Source organism: Bufo bufo, chromosome 9, assembly GCF_905171765.1.
Source record: "Bufo bufo chromosome 9, aBufBuf1.1, whole genome shotgun sequence".
In the NCBI taxonomy this organism is placed as follows: domain Eukaryota; kingdom Metazoa; phylum Chordata; class Amphibia; order Anura; family Bufonidae; genus Bufo; species Bufo bufo.
Genome location: NC_053397.1, coordinates 166,162,595 through 166,189,683, shown reverse-complemented (window position 1 = coordinate 166,189,683; position 27,089 = coordinate 166,162,595). Strand labels below are relative to the sequence as shown.

Here is a 27,089-nt window from a genome sequence, read left to right as displayed (position 1 = left end):
GGACAAAACGTAACTGAACAGAACGTAGTGCTCCAAAATGCATTCCGTTCCGTTCTCATACCGGAGAGAAAACCACAGCATGCTGCAGTTTGCTTTCCGTCATAGGAAGCAGAGCAAAACATTTTCTCTGACACAATCTGACAAAATAGAAAACGGATCCGTCCACCATTGACTTTCAATGGAGTTCATGACGGATCCGTCTTGGGTATGCTAAAGATGATACAACCGGATCCGTTCATAACGGATGCAGACGGTTGTATTATCAGTAACAGAAGCGTTTTTGCTAAACCCTGCCAGATCCAACAAAAACGCTAGTGTGAAAGTAGCCTAACCATGCCCACATTCCTACCCACTTTTCCAAACTGGAATCAATGGTGTAAAAAAGCAAAGTGTCATTGCGGCCAAAAAATCACATACAATAGCCCTATTTTGCAACTTTTTGAAGGCATAATTAAGGAGTTCAGGACATGTTAAATCCCCTCCTCAAAGTCTGTAAGAAAATGCAAAGTAAACAGCACATAACATTATTTATAACATGGCACAATAGAAGTATGCTCTCCTGTGCAGGTTTATGTTGGAGGGGAGGGGGGGAGCTGGACAAGCCCCATTTAATTATTTTTTATGAAAAACATTTTGTAATAAAAAATTGTGAAATATAAGGGCTGTATAAATGTGATGCAATGTAAATATGTCACACTATGAGCATTAATATATTATTGTAGAAGATTTTTGATTGTGAATGATGTGATGAAGATTGGGGTCATTCACATAAATAAGAAATTGAATTGTATAGTATTAGCTGCTGCAACGCTTCCTCACAGTAATGGCTGCCAGTCTGTCTGTTCCCGCCTAAGTAAACTATCTGCATTCTGTGCTCTACCATTTTTCTCTGTTAGGGCTCATGCACACGGCCGTCATCAGCCAGTGCCCCTAATGCCTGCCGCAAACAGCAGGTCCACAATATACAGGCTCCGGCCGTGTGCGCACTGTATCACTTGAATGGGTCCAGATGATACAGCGTGGAGGCACGGAGAGGAAGTCCATGGAAGCACTAGTTGAATGGTTCTGCATCAGTCATATGGAAAGTGTCAGTGCATTGGGGTCCCCAATGCACGGAACGGGTGGCACGCATTCGTTTGCATGTCCCCTTAGAAAAACTTTTCCTCTTATGTGCAGATGTGGCCAGTGGCCACAGTTCATGTGGAAACAATTCGCTCATCTCTAGTTGCAGAATTTGCAGTAGATTTTTTCCCGGGATGTTTGGACGTACCCTAATTGGCATTGTAAGAAATTCAGTAAGGGAAGAAAGAGAAAAATTTAGGACACACAGGACAGGGACATCAATGGACATACATAGAGGACAGCATGAAGACTATAATAATTATAACTTCTCTCTCCACATTCTAGAGATAGGTGGGGGTCTCAGCCCTTAGACACCCACTAATGAAAACCTTTGAGATTGTCATTTATCAAAAGTTTTTGGAGCACTCAGTGACCCTTTAAATCCACAGCAGGTCAATTTATGCTGGAGGTTTTTCCATTTGCAGTGAAGAGGGTAAAATCAATGGCAAACTATGCATGTAACTTATGTGGATTGGGCCATTATATCATTGTGGGATTTTGTTTAACATCAGAATTCAGAATATGACAAGAGCACCTATAACCTTACAGAAGATTGCAAATTTGCAGGGCAACACAGGAAGAAAGCAAATCAGATGAACTTATATTATTATCAGATGAACTGATATTATTATGTAGATTATTCCTTATTAACCACCTCCCGACCGCCTAACGCAGGGAATCGTCCTGCGGGCGGCCGGGTTATTCCTCGTTGACGCATCGGCGCGGCATCTCCCGAGACGCGAGATTTCCTGTGAACGCGCGCACACAGGAGCGCACATTCACAGGATCGGAAGGTAAACGAGCTGATCTACAGCCTGCCAGCGGCGATCATTCCCTGGCAGGCTGTAGATGCGATTTTTTTAACCCCTGAAAGGTATATCAGACGCTGTTTTGTTAACAGCGTCTGATATACCTGCTACCTGGTCCTCTGGTGGTCCCTTTTGCTTGGATCGACCACCAAAGGACACAGGCAGCTCTGTAAGTAGCACCAATCACCACACTAACCTACACCCCCCCATGTCACTTATTAACCCCTTATTAACCCCTGATCACCCCATATAAACTCCCTGATCACCCCCCTGTCATTGATCACCCCCCTGTAAGGCTCCATTCAGACGTCCGTATGTGTTTTACGGACACCGGCAATGTGCTTTCCGCATTTTGCGGATCCACACATTGCCCGAACTATATAGAAAATGCCTTTTCTTGTCCGCAATTGCGGACAAGAATAGGACATGTTCTATAGGCTCTACAAAAAACGCAGTGTTCGCCCGATCAGGCCTGATCTTGTGCGCACACTTGCGTTCAGTCCGCCCCACCGCAGTGACAGAATTTTTTTTTTTCTGATCACTGCAAAAACACAGTAAAATCACTGCGGCGCTATAAAGATCACTTTTGAGGGGCATGGCGAGTTCATAGAAGATTATTTTTTTGGGCACAAGTTAGCGGAAATTGATATTTTTTTTTTATTTTTTTGTTTTTTCTTACAAAGTCTCATATTCCAATAACTTGTGACAAAAAATAAAATCTCACATGAACTCACCATACCCCTCACGGAATCCAAATGCGTAATTTTTTTTTTACATTTATATTCCTGACTTCTTCTCACGCTCTAGGGCCCCTAAAATGCCAGGGCAGTATAAATACCCCACATGTGACCCCATTTTGGAAAGAAGACACCCCAAGGTATTTCGTGAGGGGCATGGCGAGTTCATGTAAAATTTTATTTTTTGTCACAAGTTAGTGGAATATGAGACTTTGTAAGAGAAAAAAAAAATTTAAATAATCATTTTCTGCTAACTTGTGCCAAAAAAAAAATATTCTAGGAACTTGCCATGCTGCTCACGGAATACCTTGGGGTGTCTTCTTTCCAAAATGGGGTCACTTATGGGGTATTTATACTGCCCTGGTATTTTAGGGGCCCTAAAGCGTGAGAAGTAGTTTGGAATCCAAATGCGTAAAAATTGCCCTGTGAAATCCTAAAAGTACTCATTGGAATTTGGGCCTCTTTGCGCACCTAGGCTGCAAAAAAGTGTCACACATGTGGTATCGCCGTACTCAGGAGAAGTAGGGCAATGTGTTTTGGGGTGTATTTTTACATATACCCATACTGTGTGAGAGAAATATCTGTGTAAATGACAACCTATTTATCTCACCCAGCATGGGTATATGTAAAAATACACCCCAAAACACATTTCCCTACTTCTTCTGAGTACAGCAATACCACATGTGTGACACTTTTTTGCAGCCTAGGTGCGCAAAGGGGCCCAAATTCCAATGAGTACTTTTAGGATTTTGCAGGGCATTTTTCCGCATATGGATTCCAAACTACTTCTCACACTTTAGGACCCCTAAAATGCAAGGGCAGTATAAATACCCCACAAGTGACCCCATTTTAGAAAGAAGACACCGCAAGGTATTCCGTGAGGGGTATGGTGAGTTCATATAAAATTTTATTTTTTGTCACAAGTTAGTGGAATATGCGACTTTGTAAGAAAAAAAGAAAAGAAAAGAAAAATCATTTTCCGCTAACTTGTGACAAAAAATAAAAACTTCCATGAACTCACTATGCCCATCAGAGAATACCTTAGGGTGTCTACTTTCCGAAATGGGGTCATTTGTGGGGTGTTTCTACTGTCTGGGCATTGTAGAACCTCAGGAAACATGACAGGTGCTCAGAAAGTCAAAGTACGTAAATTCAAATTTTTGCACCATAGTTTGTAAACGCTATAACTTTTACCCAAACCAATAAATATAAACTTATTGCATTTTTCTTTTATCAAATATATGTAGAACAATAAATTTAGAGAAAAATTTATATACACTCACCTAAAGAATTATTAGGAACACCATACTAATACGGTGTTGGACCCACTTTTGCCTTCAGAACTGCCTTAATTCTACGTGGCATTGATTCAACAAGGTGCTGATAGCATTCTTTAGAAATGTTGGCCCATATTGATAGGATAGCATCTTGCAGTTGATGGAGATTTGAGGGATGCACATCCAGGGCACGAAGCTCCCGTTCCACCACATCCCAAAGATGCTCTATTGGGTTGAGATCTGGTGACTGTGGGGGCCATTTTAGTACAGTGAACTCATTGTCATGTTCAAGAAACCAATTTGAAAGGATTCGAGCTTTGTGACATGGTGCATTATCCTGCTGGAAGTAGCCATCAGAGGATGGATACATGTTCTCATTCTGTTTACGCCAAATTCGGACTCTACCATTTGAATGTCTCAACAGAAATCGAGACTCATCAGACCAGGCAACATTTTTCCAGTCTTCAACAGTCCAATTTTTGTGAGCTCATGCAAATTGTAGCCTCTTTTTCCTATTTGTAGTGGAGATGAGTGGTACCCGGTGGGGTCTTCTGCTGTTGTAGCCCATCCGCCTCGTGTTGTGGCTTCACAAATGCTTTGCTGCATACCTCGGTTGTAACGAGTGGTTATTTCAGTCAACGTTGCTCTTCTATCAGCTTGAATCAGTCGGCCCATTCTCCTCTGACCTCTAGCATCCACAAGGCATTTTTGCCACACAGGACTGCCGCATACTGGATGTTTTTCCCTTTTCACACCATTCTTTGTAAACCCTAGAAATGGTTGTGCGTGAAAATCCCAGGAACTGAGCAGATTGTGAAATACTCAGACCGGCCCATCTGGCACCAACAACCATGCCACACTCAAAATTGCTTAAATCACCTTTCTTTCCCATTCTGACATTCAGTTTGGGGTTCAGGAGATTGTCTTGACCAGGACCACACCCCTAAATGCATTGAAGCAACTGCCATGTGATTGGTTGACTAGATAATTGCATTAATGAGAAATAGAACAGGTGTTCCTAATAATTCTTTAGGTGAGTGTAGAAATGTAGTTTTATTTCAAAAATGTTACAACAGAAAGTGAAAAATGTAATTTTTTTGCAAAAATTTCGGTAAATTTTGATTAATATAAAAAAAAGTAAAAATGTCAGCAGCAATGAAATACCACCAAATGAAAGCTCTATTAGTGAGAAGAAAAGGATTTAAAATTCATTTGGGTGGTAAGTTGTATGACCGAGCAATAAACCGTGAAAGTAGTGTAGTGCAGAATTGTAAAAAGTGGTCTGGTCATTAAGGGGGTTTAAGCTAGGGGAGCTGAGGTGGTTAAAACAAGAGTGGTCAAAACTGGTGCAAACAAATACTGGCTTAGTTACCCATAGCAACTAATCAGATTCCACATTTCATTTTTCAGAGCTCCTTAGGAAAATGAAAGGCTCAATCTGGCCACAATGATGATCACGCGGAACCCCCATAAATTTTCCCTTTGCAATCGTGGCATCTGTGAGATAAGACAGAGTGATGCGGCTCCCTCTGCCTTCCAATTGGAGCCCCCGCAGTGAAATTGCAGGGCTCAGATCGGTTACCATGACAGCGTGGGGCCTGCTGAGGTTTCCCAAGGCTGTCATAGTAATCTCTCTGCTAAGCTGTGCATGAGGCATAGCTCAGCAGGAAGTATGTCAGACTGCTATTCTCCCTAATAGATTCTCTATTAGGCCTCTTGCCCACGACCGTATGCCCGCAGAGATTTACGGTTCGCGAGCCGACCATATGTCCCAGAGCGGCATTGACTGTGCGCACAGGAGTGCACAGCATCATAGATTACAATTGTCTTTGTAACATTGTAATCTATGATGCCGTGTGCTCTCGTGCTCACGATCAATGCCGCTTCAGGACATATGGCCCGCTTACAGACCATATAAATCTTGGAGGGCATACGGTTGTGGGCAAGAGGCCTTAGAGTGAATGGGATATGGGATCAAAAGATCCCAGGTTCTAGCCCCTTAAGGGGTCAAATAGTTACTGTGAAAAAAGTTTTTTAAAAAACACAAAAATATTAAAAGCTTAAATCACCCACCTTCCCCAATACACATAACAGGTATCACCGTGTCCGAAAATGCATCAATTATCAAAATATAAAAATATTTTTTTCGCAACAGTGTACACCAAAATGTACAAATTTTAAAAAACAAGCGATTCACCATTTTTTGGTCACCTTGTCCCCTCAAATAAATTAAATAACAGTGATCAAAAAGTTGTATAGCCCCCAAACATGGTACCAAAAAACAAGCCCTCATACAGCTTTGTGGATGGAAATATAAAAAAGTTCTGGCTGTCAGAAAATGAAGATGCAAAGAAAATTTTGATTGTTTTCAAATGTTTTTATTTTTTTTAAAGTAGTAAAACAAAAAAAAATACACGTTTGGTATCATTGTATTGATATTAATGCCGCAGAATGACGACGTTATGTCATTTTTAGCGCACAGTAATATTAAAGCCCAAAAAAGCTTGGCGGAATTGTGTTTTTTTCTTTATTTTAATCACATAAAGAATTGTTTCCCCTTTTCTAATACAAGACATGGTAAATTAAATGGTGCTATTAAAAATAGGGGGGGGGGGGGGGGGGGGGGGGTTGTGGCCTGGAGCGCACCAGAGTGGTCGCATGTCTCTGTAGCTCTGTGACTTACAGTCTAAATGCGGCTCAAAGGACTTCCACACAGAAGAACTAACTAGCCTCACTACATCTCTATCAGCCAAAGGCCTCATAAGACATGCTTAAGATGCCGAGGGGCAAAAAAAGACCTGGAACTCCGGCTAAACTCACTAACTTCTTTAGCCCGGCATCTCTCCAAAATGGCGCCGGACCGCGGGAATCTCTAACCCCTGCACGAGATGAAGCTGCTCCTGCGTATGGATCTCTTCATAACTCACCAGCCGATCGATCGCCGTCCTGTATATCGGACAAATCGCAAGGCAAGTCACACTCCTCTGCCTCATCCCCTGTACACCCAGATTTTATGGGTACAGAGAAACCTCCTAATGCCGGCCCTATAACCCTAGAAATTATGAAAGAGCTCCTGTCTGACCTTAAAATGTCTCTCAACAATGACCTTAAGGCAGCTCTCTCCTCGCTGAAAGCAGACATTACTGCTATAGGCGACCGCACGGCACATTTAGAGGAAAAGATGGAGGAGTTTACAACAGCTCATAATTGTCTTGTGGACGCCCATAACTCTACCGAAGATGACATAGCTGCTATTAAGCTAAAACTGGCAGACATAGAAGACAGATCCAGAAGGAATAACATTCTATTCAGAAATATTCCAGAATCAGTACAAGACGAGCAGCTGCAGGAATACCTGATAGACCTGTTTTCAGCTCTTTTACCCCAAGCTTCCAACGCAGACTTATTAATAGGTAGAGTCCACAGGCTTCCAAAGCCTAAGTCCATCCCAGCTTCCCTGCCTAGGGACACCATAGCAAGGATCCATTATTATCATATCAAGGACTCAATTCTTAAAGCTGCAGCCAAAAAACCTGACCTTCCTGAACGCTTTAAAGAAATTTCCGTATACACAGATCTCTCACCTGCCACCCTAGCTAGACGCAGGGAATTTACTAAAACCACACAAATTCTGAGAGAGCAAAAAATTCTCCATAAATGGGGATTTCCAGTCAAGCTTATAGTCCACTACAATGGACGCACCTCAGTGTTACTTTCTCCTAAAGAGGCTATGAACTTTCTATCCAAAAATGCTCTTATTAAGGATCCAGAAGAACCGAAAAGCCCACCAAAGAAGAAACATCACACTCTTTCTCATGAATGGACAGTAGTAGGTTCTCCAAAAGCTTCAACATCTCCAAAATGAGAAATCATTTTAAATCTTGGCTAGTGCCAATATAGTTGCTTTGTTACCAGTTTGATTCTAAAAGCAGAGATAGACTGGTTTGAAAATGTTAACTGAAGATTAACACCTTAATCTTTGCCACCACCTCCCATGTCATGTTAGCGACCTGGGGTCGCATTGGTTCACTTAGAACCGGACTTCATAATCTTATCCTTACTTTTCTTATTTTAGTTTTACATTATTTCACTGTTCTGTTCAAAATTATCTGTTTGTGGTACATTAATATTTCACTGAACTTCTCATTACTGCAGGTATTTTTATGTACTTGGGCCCCCTCTGCGCACTTCTTTCCTGATGATGCACTATGGTCTTACAAATAGCCTCCTTAAATGTTAAGGGCCTTAATAGCCCAGCTAAACGCTCATTTTTATGGAAAGAAGCCAACAGATTGGGATGTGATATCTTCTGCATACAAGAAATGCACCTAAATGAAGCAGACAGCTTCAGAATTAAGCATAAAGATTTTCCTACTATTATGTTTTCACATGCCTTCAATAAGAAAAGGGGTGTATTAATTGCTATCAAAAAGTCCATTGCCTTTCAAACACTATCTCTTGATGCAGACCCAATGGGAAGATTTATTATTGTTACTTGTCTGGTTAATAACTCACCTTACACTATAGTATCCTTATATGCCCCTAATTCTAAAATTTTGAGTTTTATCAGGTCTGTCCTGGAGTCCGTCTCAACCAGAAAGAAAGGTTCCGTCATCAACTGCAGAGATTTTAATCTGGTAATGGACCCACGTATTGACAAATCTACTCCTGTAAGTAAGAAGGACAATTACAAACTTAAAGATCTATGTCACAGAGAAGAGTTGTTTGATGCCTGGAGGACACTTCATGCCTCAGAATCAGAATACTCTTTTTTTTTCAAACCCACACAACTCCTATTCCCCAATAGATTTCTTTCTGGTCGATAAATGGCTACTCCAAAAAGTAGCGGACTCCAGGATAGGCCTGATCACTTGGTCTGACCATGCCCCTATTACACTTTCCATACAAGAAACTTGTAATCTCCAACACTCTTCCCCATGGAGATTGAATAATCTTTTATTATCAAATAAACATTATAAGGAATTAATATCTAAGGCACTAACAGAATACTTCCAACTTAACACAAATCCTGAGACTAACCCAACAACAATTTGGTGCGCTCACAAAGCGGTAATCAGAGGTCTTTTTATCAAATATTCTTAAGAAGAAAAAAAGAAAAGAATGCTTAAATTAGAGGAATTACATGACAAACTTAGGATCTTGGAAAAAAACAACCAAAAATTCCCAACTTCCCATAACTCCCAACAAATCACTAACATCAGACATGAAATATATCTACTCATGCAAAACAATTATGAAAGACATTTTAGACAATCTAGGGCACAATTTTATAGACAAGGGAATAGAGCCTCCAAAATGTTAGCCAACAAACTTAAAAACAAAGCAGCAAATTCCCGAATTCCTTTCCTATGGTCCACTAATAAGAACAAAATAATAAATCCCCTTAAAATTGCTGAAGAATTTGCCAACTATTACCACTCCCTTTATAATTTAAAAAACGACCTAAATTCCCATCAACCAACCCCAGAAGATATTAACTCTTTTCTGAATAACATATCACTTCCCCTTCTATCCCCAGACCAACTTACATCTTTAAACAAACCAATTTCCTCACAAGAAATACTTAACACCATATCTACTCTCAAAATAAACAAATCCCCGGGCCCAGACGGTTTTATAAATGAATATTATAAATCCTTTTCCCATATTTTAACTCCCCACTTACTTTCCTGTTTTCAGCACATGATGCATGATAACGGAATCCCAACAGAAATGCTTCAAGCAATAATTATTACTTTGCCCAAACCTGGAAAGGCCCCTAATATACCTGCTAATTTTAGACCAATATCTCTTTTAAATACTGATCTAAAATTATTCTCTAAAATTTTAGCTAACCGCTTAGCAGATATACTACCAAGTCTTATAGACTCAGACCAGGTCGGTTTTGTCAAACATCGACAAACATCAGATGGAACGAGACGTTTCTTGGACCTAATTGAAATTGCCCATACCCGTCGCACGCCTTCTCTGCTCCTTTCACTGGATGCGGAGAAGGCGTTCGACAGGGTTCACTGGGGATTCCTTCAATCAGTTTTGAAAAAGTTTGGATTTAATGGCCCCCTACTATCAGGTATACTAAATTTATATTCCTCACCCCAAGCTTTTGTCTACTCTTCTGGATTTAAATCACATTTATTTCCCATCTCAAACGGTACTAGACAGGGGTGCCCCCTTTCCCCTTTAATTTTTGCCCTAATAATGGAACCACTAGCCAGTCATATCAGATCATCCACCCATATCAGCGGCATTTCAGTATCAAATAAAGATCATCGTATAGGCCTATTCGCAGATTACGTTCTTTTACTGCTATCCAATCCCACTACCTCTCTCCCCCACACTTGCAATATATTAACATCCTTTTTCAAGGCATCCTATTACAAAATCAATACCACAAAATCTCAAATCCTAAACTTGGGAATCCAGGAGAAAACTGTTAAGTCTCTTAAACTAGCCTTTCAATTTAAATGGGTTAAAAAATCATTTCCCTATTTGGGGATTAAAGAGGACCTTTCACCTGAGGAAAGCCTCTAAAATAACTATACAGAGGTGTAGAGCGGCGCCCAGGGATCCCCCTGCACTTACTGTTATCCCTGGGCGCCGCTCTACACCTCTGTATAGTTAGTTTAGAGGCTTTCCTCTGGTGAAAGGACCTCTTTAACCTGACAGAACTTCCCAGTGAAACATTTACTCTCAATTACACTCCCTTATTTCAAGACATTAAGATTAAATTAGCAAACCTCAAGACACAAGGTATTTCCTGGTTAGGCAAAATTGCAGTTATAAAAATGAGTATCCTGCCCAAAATATTATATTATTTTAGGAATCTTCCAATTCCAATCCCCATCAAATATCTCAAGGACTTGCAAAAATCCCTTCTACATTTTATATGGGGAGGTAAATACCATAGAATAAAGGCGGACATACTCTACCTTCCTAAAAAAGAAGGTGGTCTAAACTGTCCTTCAATCATACAATACTATAGAGCAACAATCCTAGATCAATTAAAACACCTATGGCACAATGATCAGCAAAAAGAATGGTCTCGTATAGAAAAGCATTTTCTTGGGAAACATTCTCTAAAAGACCTTCTTTCAGCTGTGTTTCTTTTTAAGTTTCACCCCAACAGTACCTTGGCAACTACTAAAGCTATCCTCAATGTTTGGGACGTAGTCGCCAATAAACGTCAATTATTCGATTTCCCCCTTCAAGATTACAGCACCTCAATATTAGAATCCTATATTCCAGACTTGGATATTTCCCTGTGGAGAGAGTCGGGTTTACGTAACATTAATGACCTTCTCACAAATGATGTTCTTAAACCCTTCTCAGAACTCTCAGATTGCTATGGACTCCCCACAAGAGACTTTTATACATATCTCCAAATTAGACACGCCATTGCTAACACAATATTCACTCAACCTCATAAACGTAGCAACAATAACCCATCCTCAGCTTTATTCACAGGATGGCTCTTAAATCATAACACTAATCAAAAAGGGATATCCAAAACATACGAAGTCCTTATCCTACCACCAGAAGACCCACTACAAGAAATTAAGTCCAAATGGTCTCAAGATCTATCCATCAATTTATCCACAGAACAATGGTCCCCTTCATTTGATGTAATATCAAATATCTCAAGATGCATCTCCCATTTAGAGATATCTAGGAAGATCCTATACAGGTGGTACTACCACCCGACAAAACTAAATAGGTTATTCCCAGATACTTCTCCTGAATGTTGGAAATGTGGACATCCACAAGGTTCCTTTCTCCACTGTTGGTGGGAATGTCCCCCGATCATTTCCTTATGGCAATGATCTTTCTACATCTTTGCAAAAATTTGTCCAATTCAAATCCCCCCTCGCCACAACTGGCACTTCTCTTTATAGGTATTGAGACCATTCCTCTTGATTTTAGAACAGTTTTTGGCCATCTATGTATTGCAACACGTCAACTTATCGCCTCTCATTGGAAATCCAACCATATTCCTAACGACCTCGAAGTAATAAAAAAGGTTGAAGACAACTGTTGGTACGAAGGAGTAGCCGCCTCTGCTTTATTTAAAAAAGATAAATTTTACAAATACTGGGAAACCTGGTTGAATAGCACTTTCCATGTTAGGTCCAACCCATCAAACTCCTTAGTCATATAAATGGGTTCTAGCTAGTATTTCACAAGAAATCACATCTTGTATAAAACGTATAAAACATTTGAGATGTCAAACTTAAGATACAATCTATACCTGTAAAGTATCCACATTACTGTACCACTCCACCTTATTTGGTTTCTATTAATGTTACTAAATACTGATGTTTCCTATGAAACTGTACTTTTTGTAATCAGTTATACTATTATATCTGGTTCATCTATTTCACATTTTTATTATCCTCTGTCCCTCCCCCCTCCCCCCCTCCTTAACCTCCCTCCTTCCCTCCCTTCCCTTTAGCTCCTCCCCTCCTCTCCTCCCTCCTCAAATTCCTTTATGACTATGTATGCAATCATTGCTTGATTTGTATCAAATGTCATTATTTCTTATACCTGACAAATTTCAATAAAAACTTTCATGTTTAAAAAAATAAATAAATACAACTTAGGGTGCATTCACATCACCATTAGCTTTCTGTTCTTCTGATCCGTAAGAAGGAGAGAGAGAAAAAAAACTGGATCCTGTAAAAAAAAAAAAAAAACAGACCCTGCTGCATCATTTAATGCATAGGATTGAATAGGATCCATTTTTTTGCAGGATCTAGTAAAAAATGGATCCTGTTGCATCAGTTGTCATCCGTTTGAGCCATTTCCATCTGAGAATCTGAGATTCGTTTTTTTTTAGATGGAAACAAAAGTACTGCATAGTGCAAAAAAAATTAAAATAAAATCATACTTGCCTGCTCCATTTGCTAGCGATGGGCCAGCCACCGCCATCCCATGCACGGTGACGTATGATAGATTTTGCGCCAAATCTTCAAGCAAGTTGGCGGCGGCCGGCCCATTTTACACCGGATTATTGCTATCAGATGCCGCGGTCATGTATGCTCCCTGTCATTGCACCCACTACTTAAAAAGAAATGTGCTTCGTGACGAAGTAATTCGGCATGAAGCTAATTTTTTGGTAAAGTTCGGTGAAGCAGCAAAATTGAATTATCCAATCTTCGCTCATCACGAGTATATGCCATTTCTCTTCCTGAGAAAGCTGTTTGTTTTTAAAAAAGTGTGACAGGTGAAATATAGATCCTTATGGCATCTGGAGCGAGCCCCTGAGGAGCCGATGCAGAGGGTAGGAGTGGTAGTAGCCCAGATGAGATGTTGTATCACTGTGTACCTCAGGCCTTCACTCTCGGGTTCAATACAATGAAATGGTGGTGTGAAAGGATCAGGCAGACGTAGAAGAACACCAAACAATTTTCTTCACTGAATGCAAAAGATAAGTTGCAGTACATCCAGCTGTTGTCTCTAAAAGGTGCAATGTCTGTATCCCCAGATGTGTATGGTGGCAGACACGATGGCAGACAATAGCACTCTAGAGAAGTCCTTCTCTCTCTCCTGATTTCCTTTTGCTAACAGCAATAAACTGACGCTTGTGGCTATAGGTGTCTTCTTGCGTAATGCAGGCTTTTGCATTTGCTGTGGTGATGGGTGTCTTCATTTGTTATCCCTTCCCCTTGAAGCTGAGTCTATATAGCTGTACTGCTGACTACTCTGCTGATTTTGTGACGTGTAGCTTGCCGTTCTTCTAGGGACCTGGGACCTTGCAATCCCCCTGGAGTAGTAGTCATCACAGACAAGCTGTTTTTGTAGTCTCAGGGCCCTTGGAGCAGGTGCAGATAGATGTGCTCCCTCACCCCAGGCTTTGTAAGATAACTCTACTTAGAACCCTCCAGAGCTCCCCCTTATGGCAGGAAGCAGGACCAGCCCACTCCCACTAGGAGGGGAGAAATGGAATGGAAAGTTCCATACTTAATGCCAACCATACAGTACCTTATCATTCCTAAAACATACGGTAGATACATATGGCATAATATGACATTAGTGCAAAATATAACATCACAACAATTACACATTCCCCATCTAGTGTATTGCACATCAACAAAATGACTGGAGGGTGCCCATCTTAATTTGGACATACATTATATGATAAGATATAAAAATAGTTGAAATAAATTATTGGGCATATTCACTAAAGGGCTTATCCAGGTATACATTTTTACTTTTCCCTGTGCTTTCCCTGCACTCCTTTTTTTGTCTCACTGCGAAGATTGGAAGAGTGGTCATGTGACTGCGCCCTCTGTAGAGACTGGATTTCCTCTAAAATCACGACCAGGCATCCCATGAGCCCCTCGGTCAGAATCCCTGACCAAATGGTCGTAATGTCAGACCCATGATCTTGGAATGGGCTGATCAATACTCAATCCACAAGTAGGGTAGGAGGAGTCCACTGCTTGTCATATCAGAAGCTGTGTGGCAGGAAACAGCAATGGGATGATGGTAGATGTAGTGGGTGGTGTTTTGGGCCCAGGGAAGGCTGTAGTAGGTGTTTACATTTCTTGCTGGTTTTAAAGCACATACCATTATGGGAAGTGATGTGTCTGCTGCACATCTACGCACACAACCTGAAAGTTAAGGTAGTAAACAATGTAGCATAGAGATTGATGTGAAGACTAAGGAAAAGTTAACAGATGCAATATTCACTATTATGTTCTGTAGTAGAGATAAGCCCAATTTTTTTAAAATCTATTTGGCCGCTTTGCCAAATTTTTCCCAAACAGTCACTTAGTTAAGAATTAACTTGTCAAGAAACGCGTGAAATCCCGGCCTATAGTTAAACTTTAGGGAGAGTGTATACTGGTGTACATCACTGTGCAGTGCAGCAACATGGATAGCTAGTCCTTTCTGGTAGCGAAAGTGTTACTGCATGTCAGAATGACAGGTAGGTCAAATATATGGATGTGTGCATGAAAAAATAAAAAAAAGCATACAGCATGGTTCTTTTAATCCATTTTGTGGCAGTGGAAACACATGCGTTTGAATCCCTTTTGTGAGTTGCAGAATGACTGTGCGTCACTATTAGGCTTAGTTCACACTTCACTTATTTAGTCAGTTATTCTAATCACTTATTGTCAGCCCAAATCAGATGCTGGTCAAAACCACAGAACAGGTCAGATCTATTCATGATACCTAATCCGAGAGTAGATTTGGCTCCTGAATTTGCCTCACAATAAGTGATTAGTGTTGATCGAGCACCAAAGTGTTCGGGTGCTCGGGTGCTAGAGTAGAACACCTCGGGATGCTCTACCGAGCACCCGAGCACAATGGAAGTCAATGGCAGAACCCGAGCATTAAACCAGGCACCCCCTACTCTGAAGAGGGGAGGGTGTCTGGTTCACATGAAAAGATCAGAAATTGATGGAAACACAACTTAAAATGTTCGGGAACAGCATGGGGAGGATGTCTGGATGCATCTTGGACTCCCAGGTTGCTGCTAAGAACAATGTTGTCCGAGTAGTACGCCAATTTTACAGACTGACAATAATATGCACAAAACCGAAGATAAAATCGATTTTAGAGGAAAGATTTACTTGTATATAAAGTGTATGTGCTGCCAAAAATTGCAAGGAAGAGGTACTCCGATACAACCTGTATATCACATAAAGGAGGGCCTCATTCACATTGTGGTACAATTGCTCAGGTAGTGGGACTCCTACACTCATAAAGACTATGCACTGAGTGAAAGGGCTGCCAAAAATTACAAGGAACCGGCACTCCAAAACACCATTTATTATACATAAAGGAGGGCATAATATGCACCCTTGAAAAATTATGATTGATGGCCTGCTGGTGACCCTCAAAAACATTAGGAGCAAGGGCCTGCTGGTGACCCTCCAAAACATTAGGGGCGAGGGCCTGCTGCTGATCTGACCATCTAAAACATTAGGGGTGAAAGTCTGCTGCTAAGCTGACCATCTAAAACAGGGATGGCCAACCTGAGGCTCTCCAGCTGTTGCAAAACTACAACTCCCATCATACCCGGACAGTCTACAGATAGCCTACAGAATGGTATGGTGGGAGTTGTAGTTTTACAACAGCTGGAGAGCCACAGGTTGGCCATGCCTGTTCTAAAACATTAGGGGTGACGGCCTAGTGCTGAGCTGACAATCGAAAAAATTATGGTTGGGGGTCTGCTGGTGAGCTGACTCTCTAAAACATTAGGGGTGAGGGCCTGCTGCTAATCTGACCATGGAAAAAATGATGGGCGAGGGCCTGCTGCTGAGCTGACCATCGAAAAAATTATGGTTGAGGGCCTGCTGGTGACCCTTTAAAACATTATGGGTGAGGACCTGCTGCTGAGCTGACCCTCTAAAGCATTAGGAGCGAGGGCAGCCTAATAAGCATGTTGATATGATAGAGGAGGAGGACGAGAAAAAGAAGACTGAACCATATACCCTTTTTAGTGGTGGAAGGGGTGCATGGCAATACAGTGTATTCAATACACCATAAAAGCCAAATTTAAAGTGCCTTAATGTTCAGCCGCTTTCCGCTGGTGGAGCAGAGAAGTCAGGGGCAATCCAGGCCTTGTTCATTTTGATAAGAGTCAACCTGTCAGCATTTTCAGTTGACAGTCGGATGCACTTATCAGTTATTATGCCCCCAGCAGCATTAAATACTCACTCTGACAAAACGCTGGTTGCAGTGCAGACCAGCACCTCCAAGGCGTGGAGCGCCAGTTCGTGCCATAAGTCCTGCTTGGACACCCAATAGTTGTAAGGCACAGAGGGATCATTGATGACGCTCACACGGTTTGCTAAGTACTCCTTCACCATCTTCCAAAACTTTTCCCTCCATGTGACACTAGGCCTCGCATCAGGGTGAGGTTGCTGGCAGGGTGTCATGAAACTGTCCCAGGCCTAGGTCTAGGAGAGTATTGCCTTGCCTCTGTTTGAACTGCTGTGTGTTCCCCTCTTCTCCCCTCCTCGGTTGAACAACCAGTAATCGGTGTTGGCCAAAATGCGTACAACGCGAGGGTCACGGGAAAGGCAGCATAACATAAAGTCAGCCATGTGTGCTAGAGTCCCAACAGACAAGACTTCGCTGTCCTCATCAGGAGGATGACTCTCAATCTCCTCACCCTCTTCCTCCTCTTCGGCCCATCCACGCTGAACAGATGGAATAAATCTGCTGTGGGTACTACCCTCTGTAGCGGAGGCAACCGTCTCCTGCTCCTCCTCATCATCATCCAATTTGAGCTGAGAAGACAAACTGAGGGTGGTCTGACTATCACCCTGTGTACTGTCTTCCCCCATTTCCACCTCTCCACATAAAAGCGTCCGTCTTCATTGTGAGCAGCGAGCGTTTCAGTAGCCACAGAAGTGGGAAGGTTATGCTGATAATAGCGTTATCGCCGCTCACCATCTGTGTTGATTCCTCAAAGTTGCATAAAACCACTACTGCCCTCTGATGCTCACAAAGCCTGGCCAACATGTGGAACGTGGAGTTCCAGCGCGTGCTCACGTCGCACAACAGTCTGTTAGCTGGCAACTTCAAGCGCTGCTGCAGCGTTGCCAGACCGGCGGCAGCTGTAGATGACTTTCGGAAATGGGCACACATGCGGCGCACCTTCACCAATAGCTCAGGCAAATTGGGGTAGGTTTTGAGAAACCGCTGAACCACTAAGTTGAACACGTGGGCTAGGCATGGTATATGTGTGAGCTTGCTGAGCTCCAAAGCCGCCACCAAGTTACGGCCATTATCAGACACAACAATGCCTGGTTGTAGGTTGAGTGGCGAGAGCCACAGCTCAGTCTGGTCCCTTATACCCTGCCACAGCTCTGCAGTGGTGTGCTGTTTGTCACCTAAACATATAAACACATAAAATTCACACAATATTTCATGTGGTGATTGCAGGGAGTCCGCATGGTATGTTTTATATCTTACTTATCTATTCATGGATTTGGGAGCTCTGTATTATTTAAATGGAGCTCTGACCCCTATAATAATATATTGAGGAATTTATTTGTATACAAATGTGGGTGCCATTGTAGCATGCAGTCTATTGGGATATTTACACTGTAGAGTTCGGTCTACGACTGTAGCCATAGTTGACAACAATGCTAAATTTGCAAGGACTATCCCAAAGTTTCAGAGACAGTCGCTGCAAATTAGAGCTGTCCTGGATCAAAATGAGTGAGGATTAAATGGGTGATCAAGCATCTTTTTGGGTGTTCCTATGGTGGAGACTATTTGCCCTGAATGACTGTAAAATGTGGTCTACAAGGACAATTGCACTATAAAGTGCTGTCCACACTGCTACAATCTTCAATGTTAATCACAATGAGAGGGATTGACTACACATCAGGACAAAAGCCTTGATGCTGAACCTGTGATGTAAACCCCATGCAAATTGATGAAGCATCTTTTCTTAGCGCCTTACAGAAAATGTGATCAACGCGGGATTGAAACAACTCAACTCAACATCATTATAGGGAGTACAGTAAAATGGGTTACATGCAGGGGTGTAGCTATAGGGGGTGTAGAAGTAGCACTTGCGACTAGGCCCAGGAGCCTGAGGGGGCCCAAAGACCTTTCTGCCACACCGGTATTATAGAAAGTGCATGCTGGTCAAGTTAGACCACTGGCTGGAGGGAAGGGGTAAGGTCAAGAATTTGGCATGGGGGAGCTGCTTCAATTTTTGCCTCAGGTAGCACGAATGCTTTGTTCTTCCCTGTCCGTGGCCACAAAGCACTGAGGGAAGGGGGGCCCAAGCTGAACTTTTGCACCAGGGCCCATAAGCCTTTAGCTATGCCCCTGGTTACACAGATGTTATCCTAAAATGTACTACACTATTGTTATGATCCGTATTGAAGGATGGTATCCTGAGATGCATAATGTCTATTGGTGTTGCCAGGTTATATTCTGCCTCTCTCAGCCAATCAGGAGAAATAGGAAGAAGTTTTTTCTCACATATTGCCTCTGTAAACTACCGGTAGACCGCCGCACTAGGCTCAATGAAGGTTCAGCCTACTTAGGAAATAAAAATGTTAGCCTGTGTTTGCATACTAGGAAGCAACTGGAGCATACCGCAAAAGTATTAATAAGGCCTCCAGCACTTGGCATATGTCAAAATAGTGTCCTATTGGCATATACTAGGCGTAATATAATTTTTGCAGTGGGAGCATGTTGGTGACATACAGTATGCCATGGTATGTCTATACTCCATCGTAGAGTAGGTCGCAAGATTTAATGACTTTGTAAGCTACTATTAGGAAAATATAAAAATGAGGGAAATATGTTTTGTGAAATATACATTTGCTATCTACATTTGCTAAATTATCCCTAGCTGATGCTAGCACTATGTAAGCCCAGCTAATGTGCCAGTTTGGCTCAGCAGCAATATATATGCGCCAATGATCATATTAAACAATTAAACAGTAATGAAGCCAGAATGAAAATTAATGATGATGGCAGCTGCTGGCCATTGGGAATGAGGAATTGTGCATACAACATTTTGTTCAGATACCGCCCACCGAAAACAAGAAAAATTCTCATAAGAAACGGGGAAAAAACACATTTTCAGTACAATCCAAATGAGAATGCACAAATAATTGCTGTAAGACAATGTTTTGAATGCTTGGTCACGAGGACTAGATCAATCTAGAATGACATTTATATCTTCTTTTCTATAGGAGATGTATAAATGCCAGAAAAAAAAGGTGTTAAACATGTCATAAATAATAAAACACCACAAAGAACCCCAGGGAAAGGTGCAATTAAAAACAATGGAATTCATACATTTTTAACAAGTTCCCCCCTCACCCCACAGAAAAGCTAAATAAAATACAAAAAAGGAGGCCTGCTGGAATATTGTTCAACTGAGTTAGAGTATGACCGCATGGCGCGATGGTGAATGTGGCCGTGCTGTGTTTGAGTATCGTGCAACCAAAAGGGTCACAGCGGGCTATAATTAAACTAAAGAAGACTGTACTGTTCAGTGGGTCTGTATTGCTAATGGGCACTCGGTATTGAAGGTGCAGCACAGTACTCGAACTCAGCACGGCCACGACACATCCGTTACACCACTGCAGCATGTGGTCATAATTCTAGGTCTCAGGGTGGTAGGTCAGTTTGGAGGTGAGCGCATGCAGTAGAGCTGAATTTCACATTTGGCATGTAACTGCTGCTTTTTTTTGCACAGTAAAAACTGATTGAGCTAAGGGTGTCTAACCACCGGGAGACCACCAGTGATCAGTTTTATTTTGAGTGGGAACCCAGTGTTTTGTTTCTCTGCATCACTACCGCAGAGTAAGCAAAGGAATACAATATAGTGACCTTTGAAATCAATTGCATGTCCTTGTAAGGGCTCATTCAGATGGGCGTAGTGTTTTGCGGATACAGGCCAGTGCGTTCCACATTTTGCGAACCGCACATGGCCGGTACTATGATAGAAATGACTATTCTTGTCCAAATAGAACATGCTCTATCTTTCTTGTGGGGTCATGGAACAAAACTACGGATGCGGACAGAACATGGTGTGTTGTCCGCATCTTTTGCAGCCCCATTAAAATTAATGGGTTCGCACCCATTTCGGAAAATTTCAGAACAAGTATCAACCCATTGACACGGTCGTCAAATGACCTAATACACATATATATCAGTAATGGATGCCTTGCCCACTCTGATTAATCGATAAGGGTTCTGGAGAAGGGCTCCTCTCTTATTAACTCAAAATTCCCTAAAAGGATGTATAAAAATGTTTTTTACACAACCTGTCGAAGACAAGGCAATTGATGCAGTGCTACTGAAACCACACATATTTACTAAATCACAATGACTAGAAACTCTTATGCGCTCTGTAGATATCTTTCAAATTTAGCATTGCTCACCAAAAATGTTCAATGGTGATATATTGAAACTGTAAAACACGGAAGATTATCCAAAATGCATGAACATTTGGCCATGTCTCCTACACTACCCAGGTCTTTTTTTCTCCAATTCCTTAATGAAATTCAGTCCTGAGGATTATACTCATTGTACCTCATTTCTTTATAATTAGAGAAGGTAAAAATCGATTTATCAGGTTCCAGACTTGCAGCTAATTGCACTAATTCCCACTGTGGAGAATTAATGGAGAGTAGGATTTATAAAGATTCACTAATTTACAGTATAGTGATAATAGAATCGATTATCCAGGATTAAGATAAATGGTAAATAGAATTTTTAAACATTTGTTTTTGATCTTTTTCTCACAGGTGGTTTAGTTAATTGTAGTTTATAATCCTGAAATTAGTTCTCCATGTACTAACCTGTTGGCGTGTTTGTGGGGGGGGGGGGGGGGGGGTTGGACATACAAAGAGGAGCCAATCTAAAAGGACTGAGCTGCAGTGTAAATCTCATAGGTAGGGGTGACCACAACAACTTAACCCCTTAAGGATTGTCTTTTGTCATCACTGTTTTAGAGGGAGCAGACAGCTTCTGTGAGCACTCCTGCTCTACAAACTGTTACTAACAGCTCGGGTTCTTAGAGCAGCTGCTTTCTGTACAGCGAGGATCGAGGTATCTCCAATTCCAACTGTTAACACAGTGACTACAGCATGATCAGAGGGTATTGCCCTCTTTGATTGGCTCACAGTGATCTGATCGGAGGCTGGGCGAGCCCTCTACAGTCAGCCCTGGGTGCCTAGAATGTACCCCAGGACTGTATGTTCAGTAATCCAGCTGTTAGGGCACTCTAGTGTTTCCCTAACTACAGCCTGTGCCATACAGAGACAGAGCATAATGTATTAGCATACAGGAGTAATTAAAAAAAGCTAGCAAATAATAAATAAGTGGCCATTTAAAAAAAAAATATATATTTTATTATTCATGCTTTGCATAAAAGAAAAAACACGATATAAACAATATAAAAATGCAACCAAAATAGCCTGAATATATACAGTATAAACAAAATTCTAAAAAACTAAAAAAGTATATAAATTGCAAACTATTTTATATATACCCTCAAACTGCACAAAGGTAGTGAAATTACTTCTGCATAAAACTAGGCTTTGTCCAGCCGTGTCAATGAAAATGAGGCAAACGTTGAACAAATTAGCTGGTCATTAGGGGGTTAAACTTCTGATTAGACACTTGCTGAAATTTGGATTACCTCAGACTCCCATTAGAAAATGCAGCTAAGCTCTAGTCATTAATCATAGCAGTTTACTAATGGATCAATTATAAAAGAAAGCCATGTCAGAAACGTTGAATAACGTAAATAGCTGGTTATTACCTCAAGGTAGTGAGCTAGGAATAATTTTAAGACTAGGACTAGACGTCCAATCTGACAGCAAGGGGAAAGACATAGAAACCGTCCTGAACCTCTTCAAAATCTATCTTTTTTACTAGTGGTCAAGGGTGGGATGGGCTAGGCAGAATAAGTGGAGAACTTGAGTGACATTGAGGGGCAATTGATGGATTCGCAATGAAATCCTAAGATAAGGGAGCAATGGAGCCAGAAGAGGACTGTGGACACTACTACAAATACATGGTAGTGTGGCCAGGTGGACCTGCCCTGCGAACTCTACATCTGTGGAGGAGATGGGACCTGCAGGATCCTTAGAGTTCCTATTATAAATAGGAACACTAAGACTTAGTAGGGAAGTGTGGCATAAAGCTTGACCCATCCCTGTTAGTGGTCACCAGTAGAAAAAAGTGATAGAAAAGTGACATGGGCAAGAAAAGTGAGTATGAGGATCCACTGCAAAAATTTGCTAAGGATCACTTAAGCATTCTGTCGTGATAAGAAAAATGCTCAACATGAAAGCTGTTGTGGATAGTGGGAAACGTGCTTGGAAAGACGATACTTAAAGGGGTTTTCCGAGACTTTTATACTGATGACCTATCCTCTGGATCTCGATCAGCTGTTTGAGAAGGCTGCGGCACTTACAGTAGCTCCGCAAGCCTTCTCTCAGCTCAAGAAACACAGCCCGTACATTGTATACTACTGTGCTTGGTATCGCAGCTCAGCCCCATTCAGTGTGAGCGCCGATGCCTTCTCAAACTGCTGATCTGCAGGAGTCCTGGGTGTCGAGTCCTCACATATCAGATAATGTTCAGATTTTGATGACCTATTCTCCTATAAAAGTCCTGGAAAACCCTTTTAAAAATGTTCCCCATTGAACAGAAGTTGGGTTATCTCTCTCTTTTAAGTTTACATTCACTAAACAAAGTTTTGTTATAGTCCATTTACATCCATTCCTCGATTGACTCGGTTTTCAATGTCACCTTCACAACAATCATGTCTTAATCATTTTCCCGTAAGAGAAAACATATCTGCACTATCAATTCAATTTGATATACTGAAGTATTTACCTACCCCGCCATTACAATGAAGAAATCCAATCTATTCCATGTGTCTCCAAGGTAACATTTTTTTCCAAAAATTCCCAAGGCCACCATCTTAACTACCATCTCCATTGCAAAGAAGATAAAGATGAAGTCATCAAATACCTGATGTAATTGGAGGATGAAAACGGTTAGAAAGTAATCATAATGTATTAATACATGCAACATAGGATTACACTATTAACAGTATTAAAGGCATTATCCCCATGAAAAGGGCATTTCAAATAAAATATTTTTGCAATTTGCATGGAGTAAAAACATTGTTCGATTTTTTATGCAGATTACACTTTCCTCTCTGGTAGCGCCCTCTGCTGTTTATCCTTCTGGTCCCCCTTCTCCTGCATTCAGAGGTGGACTAACACGCTCAGTATTGTTCCTGGCCTCTTCCTTTCCCCTCAGTGCTGGCATAGTGATCTCATAGAGAAGCAGGTGTAGAGGGTGGGACATCTCTCTTTCATTCATCCCTACTTCTAAAGTCATAGAAATACAGTAGTATATAGCTGTATCTCTCTCTAGACAGTGGAATACAACATTGTGGGGACATGACATACTATACGGTATGTATCTCTGGGGCTATATGTGAGGGACTATTTTGTATGCAAAGGAGGAACAGGTTAACAAGAGCTAATTGCAATGCTTGCCAGGAGATGTAGGTGCTCGATGAGCTGCTATCCACCCACAGAAAGGAAATAAAGTCCTCCAGATATGTGAGCAAATGTAATTTTAAATTTGTGGGATACCTCCTTTAACAATGAGACATCCAAAGCAATAAAACTACAGTAAATACATTAGATGTCTTCAAGATCCTTGAATAATCATATTGAAGAATTTAATGGCTGTCCGTGCCGCTCTGTCAATTGCGGAACGCACACGGACGCCATCCGTGTTTTGTGGATCCGCAATTTGCGGACCGCAAAAAAACCACAATGGTCGTGTGCATGTAGCCTAAAAGGGAGATCCCACATGAACAATACCAGCATAATATAATATTACAATTTGGAATTGTTAAGAAAATGTAACAGGGTACAAGCTGACGTGGGACAGATAAGCTGCGGTTTGAGGCCACAGATTAGCATAAGGGTACAGCCATACAGTCAGGCTTCTGGGTGCAGGTTTGTATGTCAAAACCAGGAGTAAATTCAAAAAAGAGAAGAAGTCGTATCTGTCCTTTATACTTCCTCTCCACTTATGGTCTTCCCCTGATTTTGGCTTCCACAACGGCCTCAGGAAACTTGACAGTATGGCCAAAGGCCCCTTTCACACGGGCTAGTATTCTGCGCGGATGCGATGCGTGAGTTGAACGCATAGCACCCGCACTGAATCCTGACCCATTCATTTCTATGGGGCTGTGCACACGAGCGGTGATTTTCACGCATCACTTGTGCGTTGCGTGAAAATCGCAGCATGCTCCTCTTTGTGCGTTTTTCACGTAACGCAGGCCCCATAGAAATGAATGAGGTTGCGTGAAAATCGCAAGCATCCGCAAGCAAGTGCGGATGCAGTGCGATTTTCACGCACGGTTGCTAGCTGACGATCGGGATGGGGACCCGATCATTTATTATTTCCCCTTATAACATGGTTATAAGGGAAAATAATAGCATTCTGAATACAGAAAGCACTATGTACAATAGGGCCGGAGGGGTTAAAAAAATAAATACAAATAATTAAAACTCACCTTAATCCACTTGTTCGCGCAGCCGGCATCTCTTCTGTCTTCATCTGTGCTGTGAGCAATAGGACCTTTGATGACGTCACTACGCTCATCACATGATCCATCACCATGGTGATGGATCATGTGATGGACCATGTGATGAACGCAGTGACGTCATCAAAGGTCCTATTGCTCACAGATGAAGACAGAAGAGATGCTGACTGCGCGAACAAGTGGATTAAGGTGAGTTAAATATATATTTTTTTTTTTAACCCCTCCAGCGCTATTGTACTATGCATTCTGTTCTTCAGAATGCTATTATTTCCCCTTATAACATGGGTATAAGGGGAAATAATACAATCTACACTACAACTAACCCAAACCTGAACTTCTGTGAAGAAGTTCGGGTCTGGGTACCACAGTCGGTTTTTTATCACACGCGTGCAAAACACATTGCACCCGCACGATAAAAAATGAACATCGGAACGCAATTGCAGTCAAAACTGACTGCAATTGCGTTCCTACTCGCGCGGGTTTGCCGCAATGCACCGGGACGCATCCGGACCTAATCTGGACACGCCCGTGTGAAAGAGGCCAAAGAGTTTTGTAGTACTAGCAAAATGGATGAGATGTTTACAAACCCTGTCCACACGCTGTCAAAAACTTGCAGTGTAAACTGACCTGAGATGCTGATTTAAATGCATAGCATGTCAATTTACGCCAAGGATTTCCACCACGGATTTAACCCTTTGCAATGCATAATTTGCAATCCATGGCAAATCCACGGCAATATCGATAGATTCGTTATGGATTTAGCTGCGAGAAACATGGACAAATCCCCAGCAGAAATTTCTCCCACGTAGCTGTACCCTAAGACCCTGTTCACATTTGGTGTGCATATTGAGCCTTAGCACTGCGGGTTATTGTACGCACATAGGTCCCTTTAAACTTCATAGGTGCAGAAGGAGTGTCCCTTTGGCATCTACCAGGATACAATCTACAGCAGCATTCATATTTTCTAAACTGTATAGGCTGTTTTTTCCTACACAGTGGGCCACCAAAAATAACGCACTGTATACTGTGTGGTATACAATAAGGTTTTTCTTGTATGGGGTGCTATGGATGGTCTATGTTAGTGTATGGTATGCATTGGGGCTTTCAATTTGATGACTACACTAGGAGATTTTCTCAGGCTCAAGCGCTGAATGTAGCCATATTTTGGCAGAAAGTGAATGCTGCCTTATTTGACCGTGGTGATGCATTGCTATACCTGGTGTTGCTCATTCCCATCTGTTATCTTTGCCTGTGGGTCTCCAGCTATAAAAGTTTGGGAACTCCTGCTATACACACCAATGCAAGTGATGATCGACTCTTCACAGTTCAGTATTCGCATCATATGTTTTAAAATGATAAGAACTTACTTGAAGAATTTGGCACCGGTCAGAGGAACAGTCAACATCTTCACAGGGCTGGAACATTCCCAGAGTCACACAGTTCAGGAGGATTACCATCATGCTCAAACACTCGAACCACGTGAAAGATAGTTCGTTAAGGAAAATAATGAGGTTCTCATCTAGCAAATCATTGTTATAGCATACCATTGAACATAATGACAATACAGAAATTATACATGATACATCGTATCCCATGCATCCTTTTCACTGTATCACATACTCTGTAGCATGTAGTACTAAGCTGCAGTGTTTAATACCAGCATATAGCTTTCATAAAGAATATTACTATTAACACATTATGCTAAACATCATTACTAGATTGTTCCTCCTAATCTCACCGCTCCTCAGTATGCTTCTGGGTATAAAAAGAAAAAGAAAATGCAGGTTTTATATGGTATATGATATGGTAATAAGACCAACTGATCAAGACATGATTATTACTGCTTAAAACCGATGATGTCATCAAAGTTTACTTGTCGCAACTGATCAGTTTCTGACACTCCATAGAGGCAGTGCACATGACTACTATGGGAATGTTATGGCGGCAGTCAAAGCCCACTGAAATTCCTCTCCTGCTGGTGTGCACAGACGCCGCCTTGCTCACCTGATCCATATCTCCAGGGCTCTGGCGGACCAGTACTGCC

The 27,089-nt window shown here is 41.6% G+C and overlaps 1 protein-coding gene across 1 annotated transcript in view; it reads right to left on the bottom strand.

Moving 5' to 3' along the window:
- CACNA1I (calcium voltage-gated channel subunit alpha1 I) overlaps positions 1 to 26,524 on the bottom strand; it is a 589,793-nt gene extending 563,269 nt beyond the window's left edge. Inside the window, exons 1-2 of the mRNA XM_040407395.1 lie at positions 26,413 to 26,524; positions 23,312 to 23,445 (exon numbers count right to left, since the gene is read on the bottom strand). Coding sequence (XP_040263329.1) covers positions 23,312 to 23,445; positions 26,413 to 26,505 — 227 coding nt within the window. The 5' untranslated portion in view covers positions 26,506 to 26,524. The remainder of the gene's footprint in view (positions 1 to 23,311; positions 23,446 to 26,412) is intronic.
- Between the last annotated feature and the right edge of the window lie 565 nt (positions 26,525 to 27,089).